General features: G+C 52.9%; 7 protein-coding genes across 7 annotated transcripts; 2 read left to right on the forward strand and 5 right to left on the reverse strand.

The window, feature by feature from the left end:
- Positions 1-820: 820 nt before the first annotated feature.
- On the forward strand, positions 821-4,770 carry ASPACDRAFT_32710 (GTPase-activating protein LRG1; the record flags this gene model as incomplete). Its single annotated transcript, XM_020199897.1, has 6 exons — positions 821-1,282; positions 1,342-2,044; positions 2,106-2,756; positions 2,804-3,922; positions 3,975-4,261; positions 4,318-4,770. 6 exons carry the CDS (start codon positions 821-823, stop codon positions 4,768-4,770), a joined length of 3,675 nt encoding a protein of 1,224 aa, XP_020054092.1.
- A 1,105-nt stretch (positions 4,771-5,875) lies between these two features.
- ASPACDRAFT_1858477 (uncharacterized protein) lies at positions 5,876-7,669 on the reverse strand. Its single transcript, XM_020197615.1, has 3 exons — positions 7,490-7,669; positions 7,146-7,428; positions 5,876-7,042 (listed from the first exon to the last, which is right to left on the reverse strand). The coding sequence occupies exons 1-3, from the start codon at positions 7,635-7,637 to the stop codon at positions 6,277-6,279; spliced, it is 1,197 nt and encodes a 398-aa protein (XP_020054093.1). The 5' UTR covers positions 7,638-7,669; the 3' UTR covers positions 5,876-6,276.
- Positions 7,670-8,084: 415 nt separating this feature from the next.
- Positions 8,085-9,124, forward strand: ASPACDRAFT_45852 (proteasome regulatory particle base subunit RPN10; the record flags this gene model as incomplete). Its single annotated transcript, XM_020201691.1, has 4 exons — positions 8,085-8,116; positions 8,167-8,205; positions 8,279-8,498; positions 8,573-9,124. 4 exons carry the CDS (start codon positions 8,085-8,087, stop codon positions 9,122-9,124), a joined length of 843 nt encoding a protein of 280 aa, XP_020054094.1.
- Positions 9,125-9,599: 475 nt separating this feature from the next.
- On the reverse strand, positions 9,600-11,826 carry ASPACDRAFT_45853 (uncharacterized protein; the record flags this gene model as incomplete). The annotated part of the gene is made up of 4 exons (XM_020201692.1): positions 9,600-10,068; positions 10,163-10,285; positions 11,147-11,733; positions 11,815-11,826. 4 exons carry the CDS (start codon positions 11,824-11,826, stop codon positions 9,600-9,602), a joined length of 1,191 nt encoding a protein of 396 aa, XP_020054095.1.
- Positions 11,827-12,608: 782 nt separating this feature from the next.
- ASPACDRAFT_62723 (isocitrate lyase/PEP mutase family protein) lies at positions 12,609-13,744 on the reverse strand (the record flags this gene model as incomplete). Its single annotated transcript, XM_020203820.1, has 2 exons — positions 12,609-13,120; positions 13,225-13,744. 2 exons carry the CDS (start codon positions 13,742-13,744, stop codon positions 12,609-12,611), a joined length of 1,032 nt encoding a protein of 343 aa, XP_020054096.1.
- Positions 13,745-14,818: 1,074 nt separating this feature from the next.
- On the reverse strand, positions 14,819-16,477 carry ASPACDRAFT_80503 (putative C2H2 finger domain protein). The gene has a single exon (XM_020205668.1). It carries the CDS (start codon positions 16,442-16,444, stop codon positions 15,098-15,100), a length of 1,347 nt encoding a protein of 448 aa, XP_020054097.1. The 5' UTR covers positions 16,445-16,477; the 3' UTR covers positions 14,819-15,097.
- Positions 16,478-19,197: 2,720 nt separating this feature from the next.
- ASPACDRAFT_1858481 (pleiotropic drug resistance family ABC transporter) lies at positions 19,198-24,682 on the reverse strand. The gene is made up of 7 exons (XM_020197616.1): positions 24,525-24,682; positions 24,442-24,456; positions 23,637-24,350; positions 21,996-23,508; positions 20,436-21,941; positions 19,907-20,367; positions 19,198-19,821 (listed from the first exon to the last, which is right to left on the reverse strand). Exons 3-7 carry the CDS (start codon positions 24,206-24,208, stop codon positions 19,398-19,400), a joined length of 4,476 nt encoding a protein of 1,491 aa, XP_020054098.1. The 5' UTR covers positions 24,209-24,350; positions 24,442-24,456; positions 24,525-24,682; the 3' UTR covers positions 19,198-19,397.
- Positions 24,683-24,926: the final 244 nt, after the last annotated feature.

The following is a 24,926-nucleotide window of genomic DNA, read 5'->3' on the forward strand; positions in this document are numbered from 1 at the left end:
CAGCAATAATATGGGAGGAGGGCATAGGGGGGGAAGAAGAAAGAGAGGGGAGGAGAGCGACAAAGTGCCCAGCAGCAACAACACCCACCCTCCTCCAAACACGCGATCCCCTCTCCTCGCTCCTATTCCCTTCCACTTAGGTCCCAGAGACCGGGACTCGACTTCCTTTCTCTTTCTTTTGCTATCCAAATCCCTCTCGTCTCTTCCTGGGCTCTGGTGGTCCTCTACAAATACGCCTTGCTGAAAGGGATTAGGAATGGTTGTGATTCCAGACAGCGCACTCCGCCGCTTGTTGGTCTCACTCTGAGCTCCAACCCTTTCCCCATTCCGCTTCCCTCGACGACAGGCGGTTGCGCATCTTGAATCGTCTTTCCCTTGATAATTCCGCTTAATCTCCTGTTTTCCCGAGCGCTTTTCTATTGTCAACCAGCTTTGACCTTGCGCCCTGTTTTCAGTTGTTTTCTAGTTTCCCCGCAAGTCTCATCTACATGGCGTGAGGAGCGTTGCTACGGAAAAGGTCGCTAACTCCCTTAACGAACCCCGCGCACCAAACTTGGGACGATTACCTCAGAGACTAACATTGCATACAGTCAAATTCAACACTATTTACCTGATAAGCAATCTCGACGATTAGTGCCTCTGCAGCAGTCACATATTACGTCTATTACCTCGTTGTCCCTTCCCCCTCTCCTGTGACCCAGCTTCTCCTACTCCAACCATAGCGGCCGTGCCGTCTACCTCGGGATAGTCCACAACATTCGACTGCAGATCCTGATTTGTCCAATCAAGCCACACCTCAAAGGCATAGTTCTCGACGAACATGCCTCCCGGCGACGTTCCTTTGCCGGACAGCCTCGTGCCGGGCAACGGGGCTGTCCGCCCCAAACTCAACACCAGTGGATATGGCGGTGGTAGTTTTCAGTCGCAAACCCCAACCTCTCCTGCAGACAGTAACATTGCTTTCGACTCGCCTCGCACAAGAACAGGAGGATGGAACGGGTCCACCAATAGCCCGGTCGATGGAGCACAGAACCCAGACGGTCGATTGAGCCGGCGCTTGGAATCTGGCCACCCTGGCTCGAGAGATCCGTCAACACCAAGAGATCGTAATGGTTACTGGGACAGATCTGCACCACGAGAAAGATCCCGCCCCAATGGCCGACCACCCACGAAGTCTCCTGGCAGCTCGTCGCGGATTTGCAAAAAATGCGGCGAACCGCTCACGGGCCAATTCGTACGAGCTCTGCTTGCAACATATCATCTAGAATGTTTCAAGTGCGAGGTGAGTGCACCATGTCTAAGGAATGGCCGTCGTCTATCTGTTGACACCGTTGGGTTTAGGACTGTGGTCAAATAGTGGCGTCCAAGTTCTTTCCTGTAGATGCTGAAGATGGAAACGGGCAATACCCTCTCTGTGAGACAGACTACTTTCGACGTCTCGATCTTCTCTGTCACGAATGCGGTGGTGCGTTGCGTGGTTCATATATTACAGCATTGGAACGCAAGTATCACATCGAGCACTTCACCTGCTCTGTCTGTCCCACTGTTTTTGGGGCGCAAGATTCATACTATGAGCACGAGGGTAAGGTCTACTGTCATTTTCACTATTCTACTCAATTCGCTCAACGCTGTCATGGTTGTCACACGGCAATCCTGAAACAATTCGTCGAGATCTTTCGCAACGGTCAGAATCAGCACTGGCACCCGGAGTGTTACATGATCCACAAATTCTGGAATGTCCGACTGGCTCCGACCGGCCAAGTCCTGGAGCCGCCTGAGATGGACCTAGACGCCACTGACGAGGAACGCAACAGAGTACGCGACGAGGAAGACGTGATGGAGGAAAAAGTCTACAGAATTTGGAGCATATTGTCCAGTTTTGAGGAGTCATCTGCTGCGTGCATTTCGGATATGCTTCTCCATGTCAGCAATGGCACCTATGTTGATGGTGTTTTTGTTGCAAAAAAGTTCATTGGGCATGTAGATGTTCTCTTCTCTGCCATTGACCAGCTTGCGACAAACATTAAGACACAAGGCATGAAAGGTAAGCGGCTGCGATACACTCGTCTCGCCCTGTTAACAGAAAGACGATCGCTGATCACCAGACCTAGACCTGGCTTATGGGCGTGAAGCAAAACTTCTGTGTAAGAAGATTGTTGCCTTCTTTGCATTACTCTCCAAGACTCAGGAAGCTGGCGTGCGTAAACTGGGCGTTACACAAGAACTCCTTTCACTGGTTACTGGACTCGCTCATTACCTCAAACTTCTCATTCGTATCGGTCTACAAGGAGCCCTCAAACTTGAAAGAGAAAAGCAAACACCTGAAGGTCTTCACCACTTTCTAGACCACTTGGGAGACTTGGAAGCACTCCGGCCTCTCGACGAAGAAGAAACGACTGCAGATTTAATGGTCGGCGTCGATGTTCTCGCAGACCAGCTATCGGATTGTTGTGCGTCGTGCAAGGAACCCATTGACGATGAATGCGTCATGCTTGGCGATAGCAGGTGGCATATTAAGCCGCCACACTTCTCGTGTGTATCTTGTCAGAAGGATCTGACGAGCACCATCCAGGATGCGCTGTACAATCGGAAGGAAAAGCGGGCATACTGCAACGACTGTATTACCAAGAATGGTCTTAACCAGGAAGCACAGGGAGGTTTCATCCATGTGACCAAACTTCAGCAGTTTATCTTTCTTTTGAGAGTTGCTCTTGCGCGACTCCTCGCCGTTCTACGAGCTGGAGGAACATTCTCTGGTAGGTTATGACGACCAGTCACTTCGACACCTCACAGAGATACAGAGACACTTACCGTTCGATAGACGATCCCAATGCAGGCCCACAAAGCGGTAGCGATAGTGGCCGAATCCCACCTGGGGGTGAAATGCGCAGGTCAGGCACAAGGGCCAAGTCATATGCAAACGCCGTCAAGGACAGTCCCGAGGGCTCGTCACTCGAACAAACTGTGGGCGAAATGCGACGCTTGCGATCTATCCGGAACGAGCGCACCCTGTCAACAACTTACAGAAAGGCTCGAGCTTCTCGAATTATTGATGGGCCAGAGGGTCGCAGCGTGCGGCCGGGATCATCAGGTGGCGAGGCCTCGGATCCACGGGGCCATGGATTTCAGATTGTAGAAGAAAAAGATGCCAACGGAGAGACGGTCACTGAGCTGACATTTGGCAATCAGGACGCATTGACTTTGGATGATATTCCTAGGATCGTTGCGGCCGAACAAGCTAAGGAACAGCGGCCCAATGCTTATAAGCATGCCGGCACCAAGCTTGTTGGCACCACCGAGCCACTTCCAAAGTACAACTACGGTCATCAGCGTGGCGTTTCGGGTGCAGGTTTAGAGCAGCATCTGATCGAGCAGTCAGGGCGGACTAAAAAGTACTTTTCGGAACTTTCTGCTCTGGAGTACTTCATTGTCCGACATGTTGCGGTCTTGTCCATGGAGCCATTGTTAGATGGGAATTTTACTTTGGAAGAACTTCTCTCGTTGATTGAGTCGCGCAAACCCACGATCTGGAATATCTTTGGTCGAGCTTTCAACAAGGAAGCGAAGAAAGGTGGGAAGAAGAAGGGCGTCTTCGGCGTCAGCCTCGATTTCCTTGTTGAGAAAGAAGGTACAGAGTCTAGTCACGGTGTTGGCCCAGGAGCGCTTCGCATTCCTGCCCTCGTTGATGATGCTGTCTCTGCGATGCGCCAAATGGACATGTCTGTCGAGGGTGTTTTCCGAAAGAATGGCAACATTAGACGCCTGAAGGAACTCACCGAGATGATCGATAACAGGTATGAACAGGTAGATCTCACCAAGGAGAACCCTGTCCAGATTGCAGCCCTCCTCAAGAAGTTCCTTCGTGAGATGCCAGATCCACTCATGACATTCAAGCTGCACCGCTTATTTGTAGTATCTCAAAGTAAGTTTGATGGCCCTTCGCAGCAATGTCCGGCTTGTTAACGTCGCCACAGAGATCTCTGATCCTGAGAAACAAAAGCGCCTCTTGCATCTCACCTGCTGCTTGCTTCCCAAAGCTCATCGTGATACCATGGAAGTCTTGTTCGCCTTCCTGAACTGGACTTCATCCTTCTCACATGTCGATGAGGAGTCCGGTAGCAAGATGGACATTCATAATTTGGCAACTGTGATAACACCGAACATACTTTATCCCAACACCAAGGCCAGTACCGTGGACGAGAGCTTCCTGGCAATTGAGGCTGTCAACTCTCTGATCACATACAATGATACTATGTGCGAGGTATGCTGTCCAGCTTCCCCTTCGTTGTACTGCTGCCTTCTAACGATTTTTTTTAGATTCCCGAAGACTTGCAATCAGTCCTGAACGACCCTACCTTCTTCAAAGAGAACAGCGAAGTGACTACTAAAGATATCCTCAAGCGCTACGGGGATATTGCACGAGGCAGTATGTCTCAAAAGCCCCTCAATGGTGGCGAGACTGTCACAATTACGAATTCTACTCGCGGAGCGAACATTCCTACGTCTGCACGCATTGAAACGGACGCCTCCCAAGATGCGGCTTGGCAGGCACAGAGCTCAGTTCGCCACGTCCAAAGCCCTGGGGGATTTGGCCACTCTACAAGCACCGGTCAGACCGGTATGGATCTTGGCCCTGCATCGGCTAGAGATTACCGTGAGCGAAGCACGAGTAATAGCAGCCAGCAAACCACTGTCCAACCTGATGGGCAAGGCCAGCCGATGCCTTACCGACCCCGTTCAGGCGCGGGACCTATGGGTGTTGCGGGCTAAAATAACAGCTAGCCTTTGTCTTCGGCGATGGCACCACATTGCCACTTTTCTGCATAGTCTCGAAGATATTTTCCTGATACAATAATCGCCAATATCTCGCTTGAGCTCTGAAGAATGCTCTTGGCGTATGACTGGACCGTTCAGCGTTTATTCGATATAACATGGTTGGATGGAGTTTCTTTCACCTTTTGAATTGAGATGATTATCGATGTTTGCCAAAACAGTCGGCTCGAAGATTCTCTTGGCGGATGGTTGTTCTTTTCTTCTTACATTGTCTTTTGTGCTCTGGCAACTTGAAGCGCATTTGCATTGGCCGTGGGTCCCAGTACGACTCACTGCACCCTTAATTTGCTTTCTCCTCGATGGGCTAGTTACGGAGGTCCGTCTGTCCGTCGTGACCTTGTTAGGTTCATATTCTGGGGGACTTTGGGGTCACTCTTGTCCCATCTTTTCCATCTTACCCATCTTTTTCTTTCTCGCCCGTTGTTATCTCAAAGCCTTGCCTTGCAGCCCTTTGCGTTTTCACAGCCCGAGACCCAAAGCATACAATGCCAGGGGCATTTCCTTTCTTTTCCTTCCCTCGATTTCTCTTTCCTTTCTTCTGATTTCTTGAACACCATGGTGTTTCACAATTTTGTGCCTTACTAACTTCCATTCCACTGTCGTGTGAGATTATTCTGAGTGGGACGCACTAGCGAGGAGAGGGCAGCTTTCTTCTTCTTTACTTTACTTCATTTTCTTAGGCAGTTCTAGATTAACTGCGAAGATACCTGTGCCGAGTCATACGATATTTTCTTTCTCTTCTTTTCTTCTACCTTTTTTTACTTTCTTCATCCCTTCTCTTCTATCTCCATTCTGTTCCACTTTCTCCCACTCCAAAACCATACGACCTAAACCCCCAGCTGATATCCCGACTTGTTTGTGCCTCTTTTTTTCTTCTTCTCTCCAGCATCCCATGTGATGTCTTTCTATTCTCTCTTCCCCTCTTATTTCCCTCTTTCTTTTCTCATTCAGCCCCCGCCTGCCCTCATAAAAAAGAGGTGTAATTTACTAGCGACTATGAATGAAAGACATTATCATAGTAGCTGCCACTTTGATAGGCTTGACAGTGTGAAATTATGATATATAGTGTTCCATGCTGAGAGCGGTTCTGATGCTGTCAAAGAGACATTGAGGGTTTTTAACAGCAAATGCATGCTGGATTCAAGTAAACACAATCATAATTCCACAAGGACAAACATGACACCTGGTAATGTCTCTCGATAATTGATCCGATGCATTGGGCAAAACCAGAACAACGATAGAAGCTGTAATTGACATGAAAACTCCAAATGATTTACCCCAAGCCCCCTATACGCCTTCGATACCTAAAATTAACTCCTGAATCGCACGCCCCCCGGTATCAAGCACAACACCACGCGGAACTCCAATCATATACAAAGCAACACTGGAAGGTATCAAAATGACTTAGATCGTAAGAACAGAAGGTCGGAAGTTAGGTTCCTATCAGGCTCGCTTGCGCAGAACCCTCCGGCCGGCTGCGGGGGCGGCTTCACCCCCGGCCGGGGTGGTGGCTCGCTTGGTCGTTGTTCCTGATGCGGCGTTGCGTTTAGCGGCGACGGCCGCGGAGGCTTGGGTGCGGCCGCCCGTATTCTTCCTGGCAGCGGAGGAGGCCGTCGCGGACGCAGTGGCACTACCGGCGGTCTTCTTGCTGCCCGTGAGGGTCCGGGTTGGCTTGGTCGCCACGGTGGTGCCGGAGGAGGCGGACGAGGAGACACTGTCCCGGCGGTCGAGCTGGCGCGTCGCGGGCCGCGGTAAGGGCGAGCGCAGGGACTTGCTTGTCGTAGTTGCGGCGCGGCTTGCCGGGCGTCTGGTGGCTGCTTGGGACGAGGGCCTGACGACGGATGTTGAGGGCGCGTTGGTGCCGCGAACGGACCGCAGGCCCGGCATGCTGGCGGAGGTGCCCTTGAGCGGGCTGGAGGGCTTGAGGGGGGACATGGGTCGGGAGAGGTAGGACGATGTGTGGTGGGGGTGGTGGTTGGGTTTCTCAGGCGAGGCGACGCGTAGAGGGGATTGGGGGTACGTCCGCGAGTTCGAGGTCTTGGGCGACAGGATCCGGTAGTCGTTGGCGCCCCTCATCTCCTGTGACACCACCCGCGAGGTTCCCGCTGCTGCTCCGGGTTTGGCCCGGCGTTTGGGGTTCTTGAGCACGTCGAGCGACTCCCCGCCGGGGGCGGGCGCGTTCTCTTTATCGGAATAGATGCCTTCGTGGCTAGTTTTGGGGGAAAACAGGGTCAGTGAATTGGACCACCACGATATCGAGTCCCTTTTCCCTTGGGGACGACTCAGAGAGGGTATATAATCTTACGCCGTACCTTTGTTTGCGTACCTTGCGGGAGCTGGGACTGGCAGTCGTCGCTTTGCGCAACTTGGGGCTAGCGGAAATGGTTGCGAAATTCCGGGATGCTTTGGCTGGGCTGAGCAGCTTGCGTGGGGATGTGTTCTCTTGGTGTGCTCTCATGTGTCTCTCGAGTAGTTCGCCCATGTTGGCTCTGCGGAGTGCGATGGGGATTCGGTTGATGCGTCGCTCGATCCGGGCGCGTAGGTCGTTGGCTTGGAGAGCATACTGAGCACGGAGTTTGCGGGCGCGTTCGGTGACTGTAACAGAGGTTAGTACCGGAATTGAGGGATGAAGATTGTGCTGTCTTTGGAAGCGTACTTTCGAGCTGGAGGTTATCAATGAGAGCCTGTTTCTGGTTGCGTGTAATCCGAAGCTTCTTCTTAGGTGGGCTGTTGGTGGGTGTGATGGCTTCCTCGTTGTGGGACGCGTCCTCGGGGGACTTGCGTTTGGAGGCAAGGGACGCCATTGGGCTTGAAATAGGTCGCTAGCGATCGCTGGTCTGTAGACGTGCAGGATATCCAATGCAAATTTCAAAGGCTGGAGCGGAGCCAGAAGGATGATTGTGTCGAGAAGTGCGTCTGAATTGAAGGGAGGGAGGAAAGCGGAAGAGTTGGCGGGCGGGAGAGAGAGAGAGGATAAACAACCTTGATTGAAGTGCTGACTTAATTCGTGGTTAGCTCCGATCGGGAGAGGGTGTGACATCTTGCAGTCACCGTCCCGTACCTCTCTCTCCAGCACCGCAGCTCTCACTCTCCTCCATCAATCTTCATCTTCATCCACCCCTCCAATCATTTCCTCTCCATCTACTCAAAGGTCTTCCTATTTTCGGCATCTACAGCGCCTAAAGCCATCACCTACTGTCACTTATATCAATCACTGCCGTCGTTCCTAGTAACGCCAAACCCTCGCCAAGATGGAAGCTACCATGATCATGTCCGTTCCTCTGTTCCCCCCTCATCTCAAGCTTCGTACGCCCTGGCTAACAACCCAAGCAGTGTGGACAACAGCGAAAGCAGCCGTAACGGTGATTATACGTAAGTACCGCGAAGTCTCAGCAAGGGCCATCGAACCTTCTTTCGTTCCGACCGCTGACAGCTGAGCTGCCAGGTCGACCCGATGGCAAGCACAGATCGACGCTGTCAGCGTCATTCACACGACCAAGATGCGCGTACACCCCCAATCCGCCGTCGGGCTGATGAGCATGGGAGGAAAGGGTCCCGAAGTCCTGTCGACATTCACCACCGACTTCGGTGGTATCCTGGCTGGTCTGCACCGCACGAAGATCGGTGGCACTGCCCACCTTAGCTCCAGCATACAAGTGGCCGGTGTATGTCTTACCAACAACAACTTCCCACAATGACGATTGGTATTCATAGCAGCTAACCAGACGGCAAAATATAGCTCGCCCTCAAGCACCGCTCCGAGAAGTCCCAAAGACAGCGCATCATCGTTTTCTCCTGCTCCCCCATTGAAGAAGACGAGAAGACGCTCGTGAAGCTCGCCAAGAAGATGAAGAAGAACAACGTGTCCATCGACGTGATCGCCTTCGGAGACCTCGAATCCGACCAGACCAAGAAGCTCGAGGCGTTCGTCGAGAACGTCAAGGGTGGCGACGGCTCCCACCTGGCCATCATCCCGCCCGGCGACAACCTGCTGAGTGAAGAGCTCCAGGCCACGCCGATCCTGGGTGGTGACGGCAGCGGCGCCGGTGGCGCCGGGCCGGACGGCGGGGACGGGGGCTTCAACTTCGAGGATGCGGCGGAGAACGACCCCGAGCTGGCCTTCGCCCTGCGTCTGTCCCTCGAGGAGGAGAAGAACCGACAAGAGAAGGAGAAGCGGGATCGGGAGGAACAGGAGCGCAAAGCCAACTTGGAGGGTATTCCCGAGGAGACTGGTGAGGGTAGCGGAAGCAAAGACAAGAAGGAAGACGGTGACAAGATGGATACCGCTTAATGTGTGAGGAAATTTTGAAATGATCCTCGTGGATGACCTTCTTTTCTTCTTCAATCTCTGATGCATACCCGGCGTTCCTTCTGATGTGTACTTGCGTTAAAGTTTTCTCTGGTTTCTCTGCTTGGTTGTAATTGTAGAACGTGGGTTCTAGAGTCGACCCCCCCGCCCACACGACAATGCTTTTGAGAAAGGCTTGCGGTATCTATATGGGAGTTCTATATCATCATAATCGTAGTCCTTTGCCGGAGAGAACCGCGACGCATATATAAAGAAAGAAAGAAAAAAAGGAATTGATGAACGAACGCCTCCCATGAAAGAAGAAAAGTAAAAGGAACACGATACACCAGTGCAATCATTAAAAGTTTCCGTCGCCAGAAATCGGCTTTGAATCACGCCCAACAGTAGGCAAATCATTTTTCCTCTTCCCTTGTTATAACAACAAAGGCAAGAATGAATTCTATTCAATCAGGAATCCTCACGTCCTCCCGCGCAACCACCCATTCAGATTCCGATCAAACGCCTCGCACCGCACCGGCATTTCCAACTGATAGAACGGGTTCTTCATGACGAAGTCGGCGTAGAACTCGTAGATCTTCTTCATCACCACCTCGATGTTGGCCATGTGCGGGTCCGTGAAAAGGAGGAACTTGGTGCCCGTCAGCGTCTGGAAGCACGTCAGCCGGAACTTGTCCGTCTCGAGGGACTCCAGCCCCGTCGCGGGCACACCGGGGATCGGGTATGTGTACGAGGTTGCGGAGACGGCTGTTGTTGTTGCTGCTGCTGCTGTTGTCGTCGTCGTCGTTGTCGTCGTCGTGGGCGGGATCGGGGTGGAGGTGCCCGAGGGGGAGGCGAGGTTAGAGGAGGCGCTGGTCGGGGTGGAGGCTATTGCGGTTGGGGTGAGGAGGGGGAGTTTCGGGGTGATGGTGCGGGTGATGGCGTGGACGCTGTTAGAGGTTATTTAGTTTCGTTTCTTCTAGTCCTAATGTACGAGCATTCGTCTCTCTGGAAGAGGCGTTTGGCACAAAGGTCCATTCATACCCGTGAAAGGTTCCGGCGAGAACGAGGTAGTCGTTTGTCGAGAGCTTGCGGAGGCCCGGTTGGAATTCGCGCTGGTAGATTAGACCTCCGGCTTTGTTGATAATGATTAAGGAGAAGACGGTCCTGTTTGTTTTTGGATTAGATGTTTGGTTTTCCGTGGGGAGGGGAGGAAAGAGGGAATTGGGAGTTTGGGATTGTGGTTGCGACGTACATGATGATGAGGGGGGCAGAAGAAGCTATGTCAGTCGTGGGAGAAGTATCGGACAATCTTGTCCTTTTACGTGGTTTCAGGATCTGTGGTCATACGGCATCACAGACGCTTTCTCGTCAATTCTTGGCAATTGATGTGTAAAGGGCGAAGGATCTTATTTTGTCGTGATTTCATATCAAATTGTTTGTTGTTCTGATCATTATACCAGGTGATTATTGCGGAGGTGTTGTTGGCCGCCGGTGTCTTACACTGCGGCCGTTTTGCTCACCGCTTTCGATGGGAAGGTCCTTTGGGTGGACCTTTAAATAGCCCGTTGTTTTCTCCGCACTTGCCCACATTTCATGCATCTCCTGGGACTTTATCTACTTAAGCTCTGCATCGAGTCTGCAAGCCTACAAATCTACATGGCGCACATAGCTGGTCTTCTGGATATGCACAATGGTCAAGGATATGTCCCAGTGACCGGAAATTCGAATTGTCATACACGTCAACGTGATAAATTGCGTCTAATAATAAAGAACTCTCAATCGAGAGATGGATCACATGCGATATCATGACCGGACAGCCACAACGTCTGTCACTTCCACAATATTCTACAAGAAGCAATAAGTCAGCAAAGACAAAGTTCCCACATATACATCCTGGTATCATCCAAGCCGGAGACAGGAGAGAAGACACTTACCGGCCGCCCCTGCACCACATGCTCCGTCTCAAACGACCGAGTCGTATACCTCACGTCCCCTTCCCCTCCCTTCCCCCCAGCCCGCACATACTCCAGATAATCCGGCGCGCCGGGAATATCCGTGTTATCCGCAATGACCTTCGACCCGACATGGAACAGCGCCAGCTCCTCACACAGCTGCAAGTCCGAGAGGTAGAACTTCTCCCAGTGATCGAAGAACGCCATGTCGACGCCGCCGGGGGCGATCTTGCCTTGCTCGACCAGCCCCCGTAGGGACTCGGACGCCGGTCCCACCAGGACGTGCACGACCTCCTGCAGGCCCACGAGCTCGATGAAGTCCCGCGCCACCTGGGCGATGGACTCGCTCACCTCGAAGGTGTAGATGTTAATGTCGTTGTCCGCGGAGGGCCCGTGCAGGTCGCGCAGGATGGCCGCCCACGCGATGGCGGAGCAGCCGACGTAGGTCCCGAACTCGATGACGGTCTTGGGTCTGGGTTGCATGGACTCGAGGTGCTGCTTCGCGACGCGGAGCTTGGTTTCCTTGAAGTTCATGAGGTGTCGCGTCTGGCTGTATTCGTCGAGCGCGCGGTACAGGGCCCATGGGTTGTTGCGGTAGGGCTCGGTCGTGGGTTGGCTGAAAATGTGGGTGCGCGCGGCTTGAGCGGCGGCTTCAGGAGACTTTTTTTGGGGGGAAGAGGTTAGATCTTCTGGGGATGTTCTGTAGGTAAGTAGCGGTGGATGGGTAGGTTGAGGACTTACGTGCGGAGGCATGTTGGTAGGATTGGTGTGTATGAGTTGGTCTTGGATAGGTGCTTCGAGGTACAAGTGGTAGGTATCGAGTCAAGAATAGAGAGAGTTTAGGTTTCGTTCGTAAAGGCAGTGTCTTGGAGGCTGATGATGACCGTGTCTATTGTGGACATGGACCTTTTATACACGGCTGCTGGGTGATCTACAAATGCAGACGGCGGTGACTTTCACCTGCCACCTTCAGTTCTGTGGTAAGTGGTCCACCCTATGACGAACGTCTTTCTATCTCCGAGCGGCGTCTTCTTTGGCGCGTTTGACTGGCAATATACACACAATTCTGAATGGAGAACATTAGACCATTCGTCATGACCATCCTGGAAGCCTCTATGGTGGATATCGTTGCAGGAGTCTAGTACTAAATTGAGTTCTTCGTCCGAGATGGTCGGAACTCGATTCTGTATAAGGTAAGCGAGACCGAGATCTTATCGCCGAGGTATCCCACCGCTGCATTTAGATCCACTTCGGCTCGATGATGAGATGATCGCCTTACGTCGGAAGACTCGGAGGTTGTGGCAGTGCAAAGTGAAGGCAACTTGCCGAACGGCTGTGAGGCCTGTAGAACGAATCTATAGCTTGACTCTGCAGTTTCGATTCACACCGTAGAGACAGTTCGCAGTACTGTACACATTACTTTCCCCCTCGAGGATTGACCAGCCCCTCATTATTGAACTCATATCGCGTCTCTGCATCCTAAACCGATAAAAGCGTCTGTCAACAACCCAGCAACAACTGCATACCAAGATCCTTCAGAAGAAAACAAAAAGACCACCACTCACCCAATACTCCTCAAACCCCACCCCCGCACAAACCTCCTCATACCGCAGGATCTGCGGCGGCGCGCCGACCGTAAAACTCCGCTTCAAGCCCTCCAGCGCCTCGCGCGTACTCTTTAACCGGGCCGCCACCAATGTCCAGGGATACGCGACGGCCGCGAACCCCAGGCCCGCCAGTTCCGTCGCCGGGAGATTCTCCGTCCTGCCGCCCTCGATGATGTTCGCCAGCATGGGCACGTCCAGCTCCGCCACACAGCGGCGCATGGCCTCGCGGTCGGGCAGCGCCTCGACGAAGATGGCGTCCGCGCCGATCGCGATGAACTCCCTCGCCCGGGTTATCGCTTCGTCCCACCCGTGGATGAGGGCGTCCGTCCGAGCCAGGATGAAGATGTCCCGGCCCTGGTTGCGCGCGTCGACGGCGGCTTGGATCCGCGCGTAGGCTTCGCCCCGTGGTACCACGGACTTGCCTTTGGTGTGGCCGCAGCCTTTTTTAGTTGGTGGGGTTTGTTAGTTTGGTGAGTTGGGAGGGTTTGCTATGGAGAGCTGCGGGGTCTGGAGGGCAGGCACTGTGACTGGACAGGGGACGTACGTTTCGGCCAGGTCTGATCCTCGATCATGACGCCTGCGGCCCCGGCGGCGGCGAAGCACTCGACCGTGCGTTTGACATTCATGGGACTGCCGTAACCCGTGTCCCCGTCAACCATGATGGGTAGGTCGGTGACGATGCGGGCGGTCTCTTGGATCTTGTGGCACATGTCTTCCATGGCGATGTACCCGGTGTCCGGCAGGCCGTAGGCGCTGGAGACGGCAAAGCCGGAAAGAAAGATGAGTGGGAAGCCGGATTCGGCGACAAGGCGCGAGGAGAGGCCGTCGTAGGTGCAGGGAAATGCAAGGATGGTGGTTGGGTCGCGGTGGGAGGTTTGGAAGAGGGTGCGCAGGTGCGAGGCCTGTGGGCTGGGCAGGCGGCCGCGAACATTTTGAAGGGTGTAGGTGAGGGTCTGAGGTTTGGCATGGGAGCCTGGTGGTGATCGTGAGGCTGCTGCTGTTGTGCTGTGCTTGCTAGCTGAGGGGTGGGCTGGTTGAGTGTGGTTGAAGGGGTACGGGGTCATCTTGGGCCGGTGTGACTTGATTATGAGGGTCCGAGAGCTGTAAAATGTGTTGAAATGGCAGAAGAGACAGCCAATGGTTTGTAGTAAGCATTTCTTTTGGGTGGTAGTTTTGTTGTTCAACCTGTTGATGTCACGGCGGGGATGCTGAACACATGACTGCCGATCCATCTATAGCGGGATCATCCACTTCGGAGTATCAATGCTGCTGTGTAAAACTCAACAGTCGTTGGCCTTGGGTTGAGAGCAGCACAGCTGTCCGGGGAGAGGCATTCTCCAACAAAGGTTAGTACTCTAATGTGAGTCTGGCGAATTCCTGTTCTGTCTCGTTGGGGTGATGCTGAACAGTTGACCAGCTGACGTGGAATCGCAGTCTCGATACGAAACCATGGATACCATTATGCCTATTCTGTACCATGAATAGATTATCTGGCTACATTAAGGTCAATTTGCCGTACCACTGCAATCACATTCGACACATTTTATTCTCCTTTCAGGCGGCAGCCAACAGAAACAACTGGAGAGCTCCTTGGCAGAATGACGGACATTTATCCACTTAAGGTACCAGGTTTCGATTTCAAAGCATCCAGATGACGACTGAGCGCGAGGGGCTCCTATGTCGAGGCCGTTAGTGTATGGAAAATACCAGGATCGGCTGGAAATCCATATTCTAGAAGACCTGGAATTCAACCAACGACCAGAATACCGGCCACCAACACGTGGGCACATTCCGTAGGCCCGACGATAAGTCAACCCGCGTTCTTCACCCTGTCAGCCGCACGGACGGTCTGCGTTTCATGAAGAGAGTCCAAACGGATGGAATCAATTCGGGGGCCAAACTCAGGGACCCGCCGCGGGAAGTCATGCTCTAGAAACCGGTCGCCACGTGGAAACCGGTGTCGTTTGGGCGACTGGGCGATCAGACCATGCTGGTTTTAGTCTGGGGCTAAACTGGGCTGTTGAACAGATTGTCACTGCTAGGTTAGTCGGTGGTGGGTCGAGTCTAGTCTATTGGCCAATATCTATGATAGGTATGGATGAGTTGGGGAAACCGTAGGTGTATGTGTATGATGTGTCAATTGATATGCTAATATATCTCTTTCCTTCTTGCTCCAAGAGTGGGTATTGGGTATTGGTAGACAGCGTGATGGCACAGACAGACAGTAAAGAAAACACCATATACTCCTCTAAACCAAAGATGTGAAATACAGGATATCAGGTCGTAAAGTGTCGTCATCAAGAAAGGGGGGACTGGCATAAATTAAACCGATAGAAGTGCAATCGCCTGAGGCATCGGAGAAGGGGAGAAGAGAAGTCGGCAGGGCAGGAGGGTTCATCTCAAAAGGGAAGGGGCAGTTAGTTGCTGTCACAAAAGACAGCCAACTTCAACTCTCCGTCCAGACTCCGGATGATGCCCTCCTCCATAGCCCACTGCCGCAACAACAAATCCTCGCTTTCCTGCTCGAGGTTGTCCTTTTCATAATGGCGACCAACGTGCTCCATTCGGTCGTTCCAACTGTGTGCACCAACAAATTCCTGTCCACAGAAGCCGCACTGGCTGTGAAGAGGGGGCTTGCGTTGTTCGTGCCAACATCGTGCGCGCACAGCCTCCAGGCTCTGCTCAAACGCTTCCCGTTCTTCTTCGGTCTCGGGCGACTTCCGGTTTCGATGCACCCAGGGGGCATGCATGCGACGCTGGTGCTGGGTGAAGAGGTCTTTGCGGTTGAAATCATTGACCAGGTGAGATTCGTTGTAGGCGAGGGGCTCGTGCGGTGAGCTGAGGTTTCTCTCTTTGCTCAGGTTGTCCAAGCTACAACGCCCCACATCGCATCGGAAAAATCCCAGTTGTATGTGCTGAGAGATCACATGTCGCTTCCACTCGTTCTTCGACACGAATGTGCTGAGGCAGCCATAGTGTGAAAAGCTGCAGGTATATACTCGACTGGGTGGTGGGGTGTTCTTCTTCGCCGTTACCCTTGAGCCAGCACGGGCGCTCGTAGTGGTGCTTGTCTTGCTGGATGACTTTCGAGTCGGTTTGGTGATGCGATTCTTGCTGGCCTTCGGTGCTTTTCGTGATTTGACTTGAAACTTTGGCGAGTCACAAGCGGCGCGCTCCTCCTTGGCCGGCTGACCACCGATCGACATCCCAGGTGTGAAACTGGTCTCACAGTTCGAGAAGGCCCCCTGATATGAAATTATGGCATGCGTGCTTGGTAAGGGTAGTTCAGGCTCAATTTTCACCATGGACTCTGGTTCTGGGTAGATTTGTGAAGGCGTCACCAGATAATCGACAACAGCGGGCGAAGCGCACGGCTCATATGCAGATAAAGGTATCATGACATCGTCACAGGTATAAGGAGGAGACATATAACATCCCATATTCATCCAGTTCGTATCCTTGCACTTGGGGCTTCCCAGCGCCGGCGAAGAGGTGGGCTCGCTGCTCCAGGGAGACGAGAAGCCTGTCGTGAGAGTGTCGATATCATCTCCCATGCTCGTCCAGGACATGTTAGATGTGGGATAAAGGCCTTTCATAGGGATAGCTTCCGGAGTGAGATGATGTTGGAGGCCTGAAGGATGTTGACTCATCGTGGGGTCCGTATACGACGACTCATACTTGCAAGGGTACAGTTCATAATCCTGGGGAACACTAACCCCGGGTCCTAGTTGGGGAACATCGGAGAAGGCTGAGAAACGGTCCATGGTATGGAAATGAAGAAGCAAGCAAGAACTCGCTTCGAACTATGGATTTGTCTGTACGCAGGACCACAACACAGTCGGAAAGAAAATGTTTCGCTCCATGTGTCGCGGCAGCCAGGGGCATTTATCTTCAGATGGACAACCACATGGCTATGAACTCATTTGGAACGGGCGTTACGGGAAATGGGGCACTGTAGCCCGAAAAGAGCCCAGAGTCAAGGCCATTGTTGAGCCGCATAGGCTCAATAGGCGGGGCGATTATTCGTCGAAATTGTTTGCGGGATTGCATCTTGGAAGAACCCAAGCAGGAAACCCCTGCAGCGGCATCTAGCCCGGGCTTCTAGACATTTGGACGATCCATTTTCATTTCCTCCATTTCCTCCCCCCCTTCCTTTCCTCTGGCGGTCTGGTGGATTTTCGTGTTTTCATTTTCCATTATACTTTTCTTGACACTAACGCTCAGTTCAGTCACGCTATGAAGGGTACCCCCTGTCAGACGGCGGCTGGATCGCTGTCTCTCGTGGTGAGCGAACCCCCGGATGGGCTACCCTACCCTCAGTTTCGAAAAGGGTTTGTTGGGATTATCGCGCGCATTTTTTCCTGGGAAGTCTCTGGCACAGAGCAAACAGTTGTTATCATCTAAATTTACTGCACAGAAGGAAGCATTCCAATCCCTCGTGGCTCGCACAGCCCAGGTTTCATGCGTACACATTCCAAGTTTCCACTGATTGATTGGATCTGGGGGTTTGCTCCTTCTGTGCCCGACGAGTCTCCCCCAGAGTGCCTGCTATTCAGCCTCAATTTAATTGATAGGCAGTGTTGCGCTAAGTCCGCGTTAGCTGGGCAAAACCATACCAACAGGGTTTGACTTGTCGGGGGCCAAACCTACCGTACCGAGCCACCCCTGGGCCCATCTGCCAGCGTCGACTTATCGCCTCCGCACCAACCATAACCTTCAACAACGAGTCATTAAGCAAGTCGGTCTCCACCAGCTCTCATTTGGTATCGCTCATGCAGGGGGTCTCAAACAGGTAAAAATCCACAGCGATCATCACTTCATTCAGCTGGGTGACTATGACTGGTTGCCTCTTTGCGCATTTGTTGGCTTTTCCCCGGGCGCGATTTGACCCTGTCGGCGAGGCACGCACCGCATCAACCCGCGCCACGCTGTCTTCTGATACGCTTTTGGCATGCATGTCCCACCTGGAGATAATGACGCTCCGACCTCATTCTCCAGGCGTACCGTTACCCGCTAAACGTCTGACAGGCTCATGGATCGTGTGTCTTCCGTTAGCACCTTGGTCATCCTCTTGAGATGGACGGAGTAATTATTCTCATCATTATCGCAACTCGCCAAGGATTCCTGATATCATCCCTTAGACATGGCAAAGGGTCCACATTTCTTTCCCCCTTTTACAAGTATAGTTGAACATTCGATATGCTTGAAGCAGCGGTTGCTCTCCACTTCGTCCAATTTTCTTTTTGGGGGCCAAATTGGTTCCGATGGACCACGCGACAACTCCCGCGCTATGCAGCGATTCGTTAGATCGGTATCTCTGTTTCGAAACCAACTAACGGGGGGTGTTGAGGATCGACCTGAGCTCGACTATTCACCCCATAAAGGGAAAGGTCAGATTTATGATTATCAGAAGACGAAGGTTTCGCGACCGATGGCTGAATATTCATCATCGTACGTTTTAATTTCGATATTTTCGAGATACCGGTAGATACCTCGAGACGTTCAACGGTGGCTGAGGGGTTGGCTGTGCTGGGAATGCATCCGACCGCTTCGGTCAGTATACCACAGGGATCTGGCAAGGCGCTTTTCTATCGCGGTACGACATCGGCCACCGCTTCTTTATCCTGTCACTGCAATACGTAACCCATAGGGCTCAAGGAACTTTCGGAAGAAATCCGGGTTTCTTCCTTGTCCACGACGGTAAGATGTGGTTCGGAAAGTGGAAAAGAAGCGGTGCAGCCCCAGTGACTCCACCACTGCAGCTAAACTGACTCATACTTCCTGCCTGTCAGTTGCCGCAGCTCAGCTACTCTGTAGAAGTGGAAAGTGCTTTGTTTCCCATCGGAGGCATTTTGCTTTCCGTTACTCGCACCCCATTGGTGTGTTCGTGTAATTACATCATTCTCTTTCTCCTCCCGTTAACTCCGTACCTTATCGTGACTACTCAGTATCATCATTCTCGTTGATTCCCAGCTGAACGTTCCGGGCGAGTTCCCAGGCAGTCTCCGAAGGGGACGCCCGCGACAAACGCGCGTCTCATGCGAATCATGCCTGTGGCCGTGCAGCATATGGAGCAACCCTCGTTTGATCCTCGCCTCTTCGAATTGACATCATTTCCCGTGTCACCAGGTGACTGCTGACCATTGCTTGCTTGCTTGCTGGAATCCGACGCCCGTTCTAGGATCCTGTGTTGGGACGTCCCATAGGACTAATTCCCCGTTGTGTTTGGCCCAGGGACTGGAACTTACTGGGAGCCAGCAGTAGCACTAAGCTCGACTGTAGATAGATATGTACGGTACGGTACCATGTATGTCACCTTTTCCAACGGGGAACCACGGCTTCTAAACCAAGCCCAGATAAGATACAGTTACGAGGGACCGGACTTGCCCCACTCCTACCGCCCGCCCATCCGTGGAAGAGACAGTTGAAAGGTCCACACCATAACTTTGAACTGCACTGACCTGGCACTGTCATTTATCTACACGGACACTTATACTTCATCACAAAGAGATGAGTTATTTCTATCTCCTAGGACCCAAATCGAGCAAGACTCTAGCTGGCCCACCCACATCATCCCCATAAACGTACAGTACAGCCACAGACACAGCCCAGATCTCCACCAAGACCGAGCAGAAAAGGAAATCCCAACAACCGAGCCGATTCCAAACCATGACTAAAACACCTATCTCTTAGCAACAAGTAAGTAAGAAAGGTTAATCACTCCTGCTTGACCTTCTTCCCCCACCGCTTCGGCACCCGCACCAACCAGTACAGGAACACCGCGGCGGCCGCATTGAACACCACGTACACGAACAGCAAGCCGATGTTGCGCCAGCGGTCGGCGAACGACATGCTCAGCGTGGCCAGAAACTGGTCGGTCGTCGAGTAGGCGCAGACGCGGCAGGTGGTCGTGTCGGACGGGTTGAGGAGGCGGGCCTGGGCGGCTGCGACCCAGGGCCCGAGGTAGCCGGCGCAGGTCTGGTTGGCGGGCGGCGGAATGTGGAGGAGCTCGATCTCGGAGCAGTTGACCTCGGCGCCGGCTAGGCCCACGCTCAGGATCGCGGAGACAAGGTAGGTGAAGGGGGAGACGCGGTACATGAAGATCCAGAAGCGGGGGAGCGCGGTCGGGGAGGCGAGGACGCTGATAAGTGAGGTTTGCGTTAGCGTGACTGATCCTGATGCTGATACTGATTCAGATGAGAAGGAAGGTTGAGGAGTAAACTTACCCGTTGAAGATCAAACAGAAGGAGAATAACAGCTGAGCAACGTTGCTGCCGGTTTCGGGCTGCTCGATCCCGGCTATCACCATGGAACTGAAGGTGGAGGTGAACATCATGAAAACCAGGATCAGCAGGAACATGGTACCTCCGCGGTCGGTCGTCGCGCCCGCGGGGAGGTGACGGTAGAATCCGATCGGATAGTACCACGAGAAGTAGGCGGGCGCGGCCATGAGGATGTTCCAAGGGAGCTCGACGAGGATGCTGGCGAGCATGAACGCTTTCCACGAGTAGGCCTTGGACGGCCGCTCGCGCACCTCGTATAGTGACCGCTGGCTTACGAAGTATGGCATCATCTGCTGCACGAGATTGGGGAAGATCACTAGTAGCATGAAGATGGCGAACATCTCGTTCTGCATGCCCTGGATACTAGTCGGCTCGCGCCAGAAGGTGAACCCGATGAAGAGAGGCTGTACCGGTCGTGGTTAGTGATGAGTCCAACTAGTGATTGTAGAGACAGAGGAAGTAAGAGACGTACAGGAATGATGCACATGGCGGCCTTGGAGTAAATGTACGACGGGCTGCGCCAGTATTGCTGGAACATGCGCTTCAGACACAGGACGAACTGCGCCCAGATCGGCATCGCGAACTCCCCGTACCCAGTCACTTGCGGAGGGGGTGGCCGCTGCAGAAGCTCCGCCTTCATCTGTGCAAGTTCGTGACGCACCTGCGTGCGCTCGGGGCTTTGATTCCAGACATCGGCCCAGTCTTTATCAGCATGGGACCCTGGGGCGGCTCCGATCACCTCGAGCATCCACTCGGCGGGGTTGGCGTTGGGTGGACACTTTGCGGACCCTTTGTCCTCAAAGTACTTAATGAGTGTTTCCATGTTCGGACCTAGCTCGCCAAAGTAGACGGTCCGTCCTCCTTTCGCCAGGAAGAGAAGTCGATCGAACTCTTGCATGAGGATCGCCGACGGCTGGTGGATTGTACACAAGATTGCTTGGCCGTGGTCTGCTAGCTTACGCATCAAGGAACAGATAGACCATGCCGTCTGACTGTCAAGACCTGAAGTGGGCTCGTCGAAGAAGAGAAGGAGGTCTGGTTTCGCGGCGATCTCCACCCCGATAGTCAGTCGCTTGCGCTGCTCAACGTTCAGACCTTCGCCCAGAACGCCCACAACTGCTTCAGCGTATGCCTCCATATTGAGCATCTTGATCACTTCCTCAACGTATGCGGTCTTTTCCGCACGCGGGATACTGGCCGGTTGGCGTAACATTGCACTGAAGATCAGGGCTTCGCGCACGGTACTCGTCTCCAGGTGCAAGTCCTGCTGCTGAACATAGCCCGTTTTGCGAGAGAAGGAGTTATTGCGCATGCGCCCGTCGACCAGCATTTCGCCCGTCACGACGCCCATGGTAACGCGGTTTGCGAGCACATCTAGCAAAGAGGTCTTTCCAGCGCCCGTCACGCCCATCAGTGCTGTCAACGTTCCGGGCTGAACCCATCCGTCGACGTGGTCGAGAATGGTGCGGTTTTGGCCCTTGATCTTGATATTGTAACAGACATCTTGCCATTGAAAGATCGATGTTTGCTTAACAATCGCTGCCGTATGTTGGTCCGGATCGTGATTCTCTTCTGCGACTAGCCGGTTCTCTTCGGCCATTGGCGCGTGGCCCTCTACGTCGCTGCTGGTGCCCGGTGGTTTCTTTTTGATGAATGCCGGCATCTTCCCCCGCGGGAAAACGAGGATCTCACCTTTTGATGGCTTGGCACGAACCAGCTCGCTGCTGACAACGTAGCAGGCTAGGGAGAACAGGAGGAATGCCCAGATAATGCCGTAGTTGCGCCACAAGTGCGAGCGATAGTACTGGTAAGTGATATTGATAAATCTGTCCCCATCGACGAAGTCTTGTCCCGCAATTGCGCCGTTAACGCTACAGATCTTGGAGCTCAGGGGTGCATCGCTATAAGAAGGGACGTAGAGTGCGCAGGGGAATTGGCGGTCACTGAACTCGTTGATCATCAGGCTTTCGAAGGCATACTGTTGCTTTATTAGTGGAACACCTTCTAAAACTCTGAGTTTAGGTAGACGTACGCCAATCGGGTTCAGGTAGTTCAACCACCGGAACCAAGGATGCATGTCTCGCACTGGAATTGTGAAACCTGTGTAGATGACAAGGATCATCATGAAGATGGACGATGGGACCATCGCTTGAGCCATAGACCGCGAGACGGCGCCAGTAAAGCGGAAGATGTTGGACATGGTGAGCGTTACCGTGACGGAGAAGAGGTAAAACACAAAGAAGTGACCCGCCGTACGGCGCAGGTTAGACATGAAATAGAGGATTATGTTGAACACCACCGACACTATGAGTTTCGACGGCAAGTCCACTAGCATGGAACTGATTGCTTCCGCAGACGGATGGTAGAGCGCATATTTATCATGTTTCTCCACGATCGGTCGCTGTTGCCATAGAGTCAGAATCTCCAAGGCACTTGCAAACGCGTTGAGAAGGATGGCAAAGAACAGGAGGGCGCCACGCTGGAAAAAGCTGTTGGTAGTAGTGTCCAAATTGTAGAATACACTGGCAACAACCAAGGCCATGATGCTGTTTCCAATAATTGAGGTAAGAGTCATGGTCATATCTCCCCTCAAGCGCTGCATACCTCGTCGAAGACACAGGCGAATCTGCATAGGGTAAGACAGTGTGTAAGGTGACTTGGCTCTTGTTCCTTTTGCCTTCTCGGCCGCGCGGGACCGCGAGAACTCTTCGTATTTGTCTCCTTCTAGAGGGAATTCGACCTGGAAAGCCTCGATATCGGCAAGAAGTTGCTTTCTTTCCGCACTCTCTTTCCATCGAGAGGCAAATTCGTCGGGTGTCCGGGGAACCAGGTGTTCAAACCCTTCGCGAGCTTTCCGCTCCGTAGGACTGGTTAGCGAGGTGAGAAAGTCTGCTGTGGTTTGCCTATCAGGACAATCAAATCCCATGTCCACAAAAAACCGCTTAGCGTCATCTGCATGGCCGAAGTATATTTGGCGACCTTCATATAGAACGGTCACTTTATCGAAGACGTCATAGATAGCCTGACTGGCCTGGTAGATGGCCACGATGGCTGTTGATCCGGTGTAGTCGGTAGAAAGCCGCAATCGTCGCACAAATTCGAGAGCTGTAGAGGAGTCCAGACCTCGCGTGCTATTGTCCCAGCATTGCAATGGGCTGCCACACAGCATTGTCTCAGCTATGCTGACTCGTTTTCTTTCTCCACCCGATACGCCTCGAATGTACTCGTTACCAATCTGCGTGTTCAGTGTGTGACTCAGCCCCAGCATCGCCATAACTACGTCTCGCATGTGGGTAGCATATTGTTCACGTGTAACGCCCGGGAAACGATTGGATGGTGCTCGAGCATGGGCTGCGAAATGCAACGTATCTCCCACAGTAAGTTGCGGGAAATGTGTCTCTGTTTCGGCCTGATAAATCACCTCTCCGCGGAAACGACTGTGCATTTCATTCCAAGAAATACCTTGATACTGGATGTCGGTTCCTTCCTCGAGCCACAGCCCATGTGTTTCCCCCGCGATCGTCTTGAGGAATGTCGAGCAGCCACTAAGTGAGCGATCAGTGAGCGCTGAACAACCCACCATCCATGGCTAAGGTCAAGAAATTGGCAACACACACAAAAGGCTAGGAAATGGGAAAAGTCATGATTGTCACCAACGGGTGATATAGCTTACCTTCCAGGGCGGCCAAGCACGACGAGCATCTCACCACTGCGCACAAGCCCCTCGAAATTGCGGAGAATATCGATCCTGACCTTGTGTCGGTGACCTAATACGCCCTTCAGCCAGTCCAAACCTTTCAGCCACATATTAGCTACATTTGCCTGGTAGTCCGCCGCGGTTCCGTAGCCAAAAGCGTTGAGATTGCGGAAGGAAACGCCCGCTGTGCGACGAGGGTATCTGTCTGGGTCGCGGGATTTGATCCGGAGTAGATTCTTGGTCCATTTGCGCGCGTTGAATTGGTCTGAGCTAGGATTAAGCTGAGGATCACTGGGCTCTTTGGAGAAGGTATCGGTGCCCTCGCCGATGGTACTCTTTTCGGACAGATGCGACAGACTTCTTGCCAGAGAAGCAATCCTCTGTTCATCTTTGTGGGTGATACCCTCTTCCGACTCCTGACCGAAGGACTGCTCGCTCTCGTCTTTCTCCTCGATGGTTTCTGTGACGTGAAACGAGCTTTCGATCCCCGCGCCCATCGTAGCGGAAACTGCCGAAGCTCCAAAAGGAGGGGGAGGTACTGGTTGCATGATTACTGCAGGGAGCTAGCCGTTACAGAGCTCTTTGAAGTTGAGGTGAATTCATGACATAGAGTCCCGGCCTTTTGAACGGAATAGACACGAAGGAAATGTAGGGTAGTGGATGAGAAAGTGGGATGAGGATGTCAGATACCTGAGAAAGTTAAGTATGGGGATCCAAGCCAGCAAGAACAACACAGGCGGAAGACGGGAGAGTCCACATCCGAGGGGATGTTATCTCTTACCTACATTATTGAGTCCTCGAGCCATGGTCGAATCAGTGCCAGAACCAAACTGGAGAGGCTTTTGCCCGCCTGAGCGCTCTTACCGTTTTGGTCGTAGTCTACCGCGTGGCTTTCGTTGTATAGACCAAGTACTTCGCTTGCGAGTGGCGCGTCAAAGAAACAGTACTTCGTATAGAGTATACCCCGCCAAGAATGGTCTTAGCTGTCAGCTTGGATCTTTGCATGGCAAGGGAGGTTTCGGGGAGGGTAAGTAATGCAGGAGGAAATGCGAAGAATATGCATAGATACACAATCGCAGTGATTAGTCTGCATATTCAGGAGAATTGCGGATGCTGTGGGACCATACTAGGTAGTGAATGTGATGGGATGGGGATGAGAGAGTAGGAGGAATACGTATCGTTATTCTATCTTAGTGCATACTAGGTATGCTTGCTCCACCCACTTCCCGTCACTACCCCGGATCTGATCCAATCCGCGCGGGAAGG

Source organism: Aspergillus aculeatus (assembly GCF_001890905.1).
Source record: "Aspergillus aculeatus ATCC 16872 unplaced genomic scaffold ASPACscaffold_13, whole genome shotgun sequence".
NCBI lineage: Eukaryota > Fungi > Ascomycota > Eurotiomycetes > Eurotiales > Aspergillaceae > Aspergillus > Aspergillus aculeatus.

Excerpts from the sequence above, each read along its gene's own strand:
- ASPACDRAFT_1858481 (XM_020197616.1), bottom strand. The coding sequence starts at position 24,208 with ATGCAACCAGTACCTCCCCCTCCTTTTGGAGCTTCGGCAGTTTCCGCT. Across the intron at positions 21,942-21,995 it reads ACTACCTGAACCCGATTGGC|TATGCCTTCGAAAGCCTGAT; the intron begins GTACGTCTACCT and ends ATAAAGCAACAG. Across the intron at positions 19,822-19,906 it reads TTCTGTTTGATCTTCAACGG|CGTCCTCGCCTCCCCGACCG; the intron begins GTAAGTTTACTC and ends CTCACTTATCAG.
- ASPACDRAFT_1858477 (XM_020197615.1), bottom strand. The coding sequence starts at position 7,637 with ATGGCGTCCCTTGCCTCCAAACGCAAGTCCCCCGAGGACGCGTCCCAC. Across the intron at positions 7,429-7,489 it reads TGATAACCTCCAGCTCGAAA|TCACCGAACGCGCCCGCAAA; the intron begins GTACGCTTCCAA and ends CCTCTGTTACAG. Across the intron at positions 7,043-7,145 it reads CGCAAGGTACGCAAACAAAG|CCACGAAGGCATCTATTCCG; the intron begins GTACGGCGTAAG and ends CCCCAAAACTAG.
- ASPACDRAFT_80503 (XM_020205668.1), bottom strand. The coding sequence starts at position 16,444 with ATGGACCGTTTCTCAGCCTTCTCCGATGTTCCCCAACTAGGACCCGGG.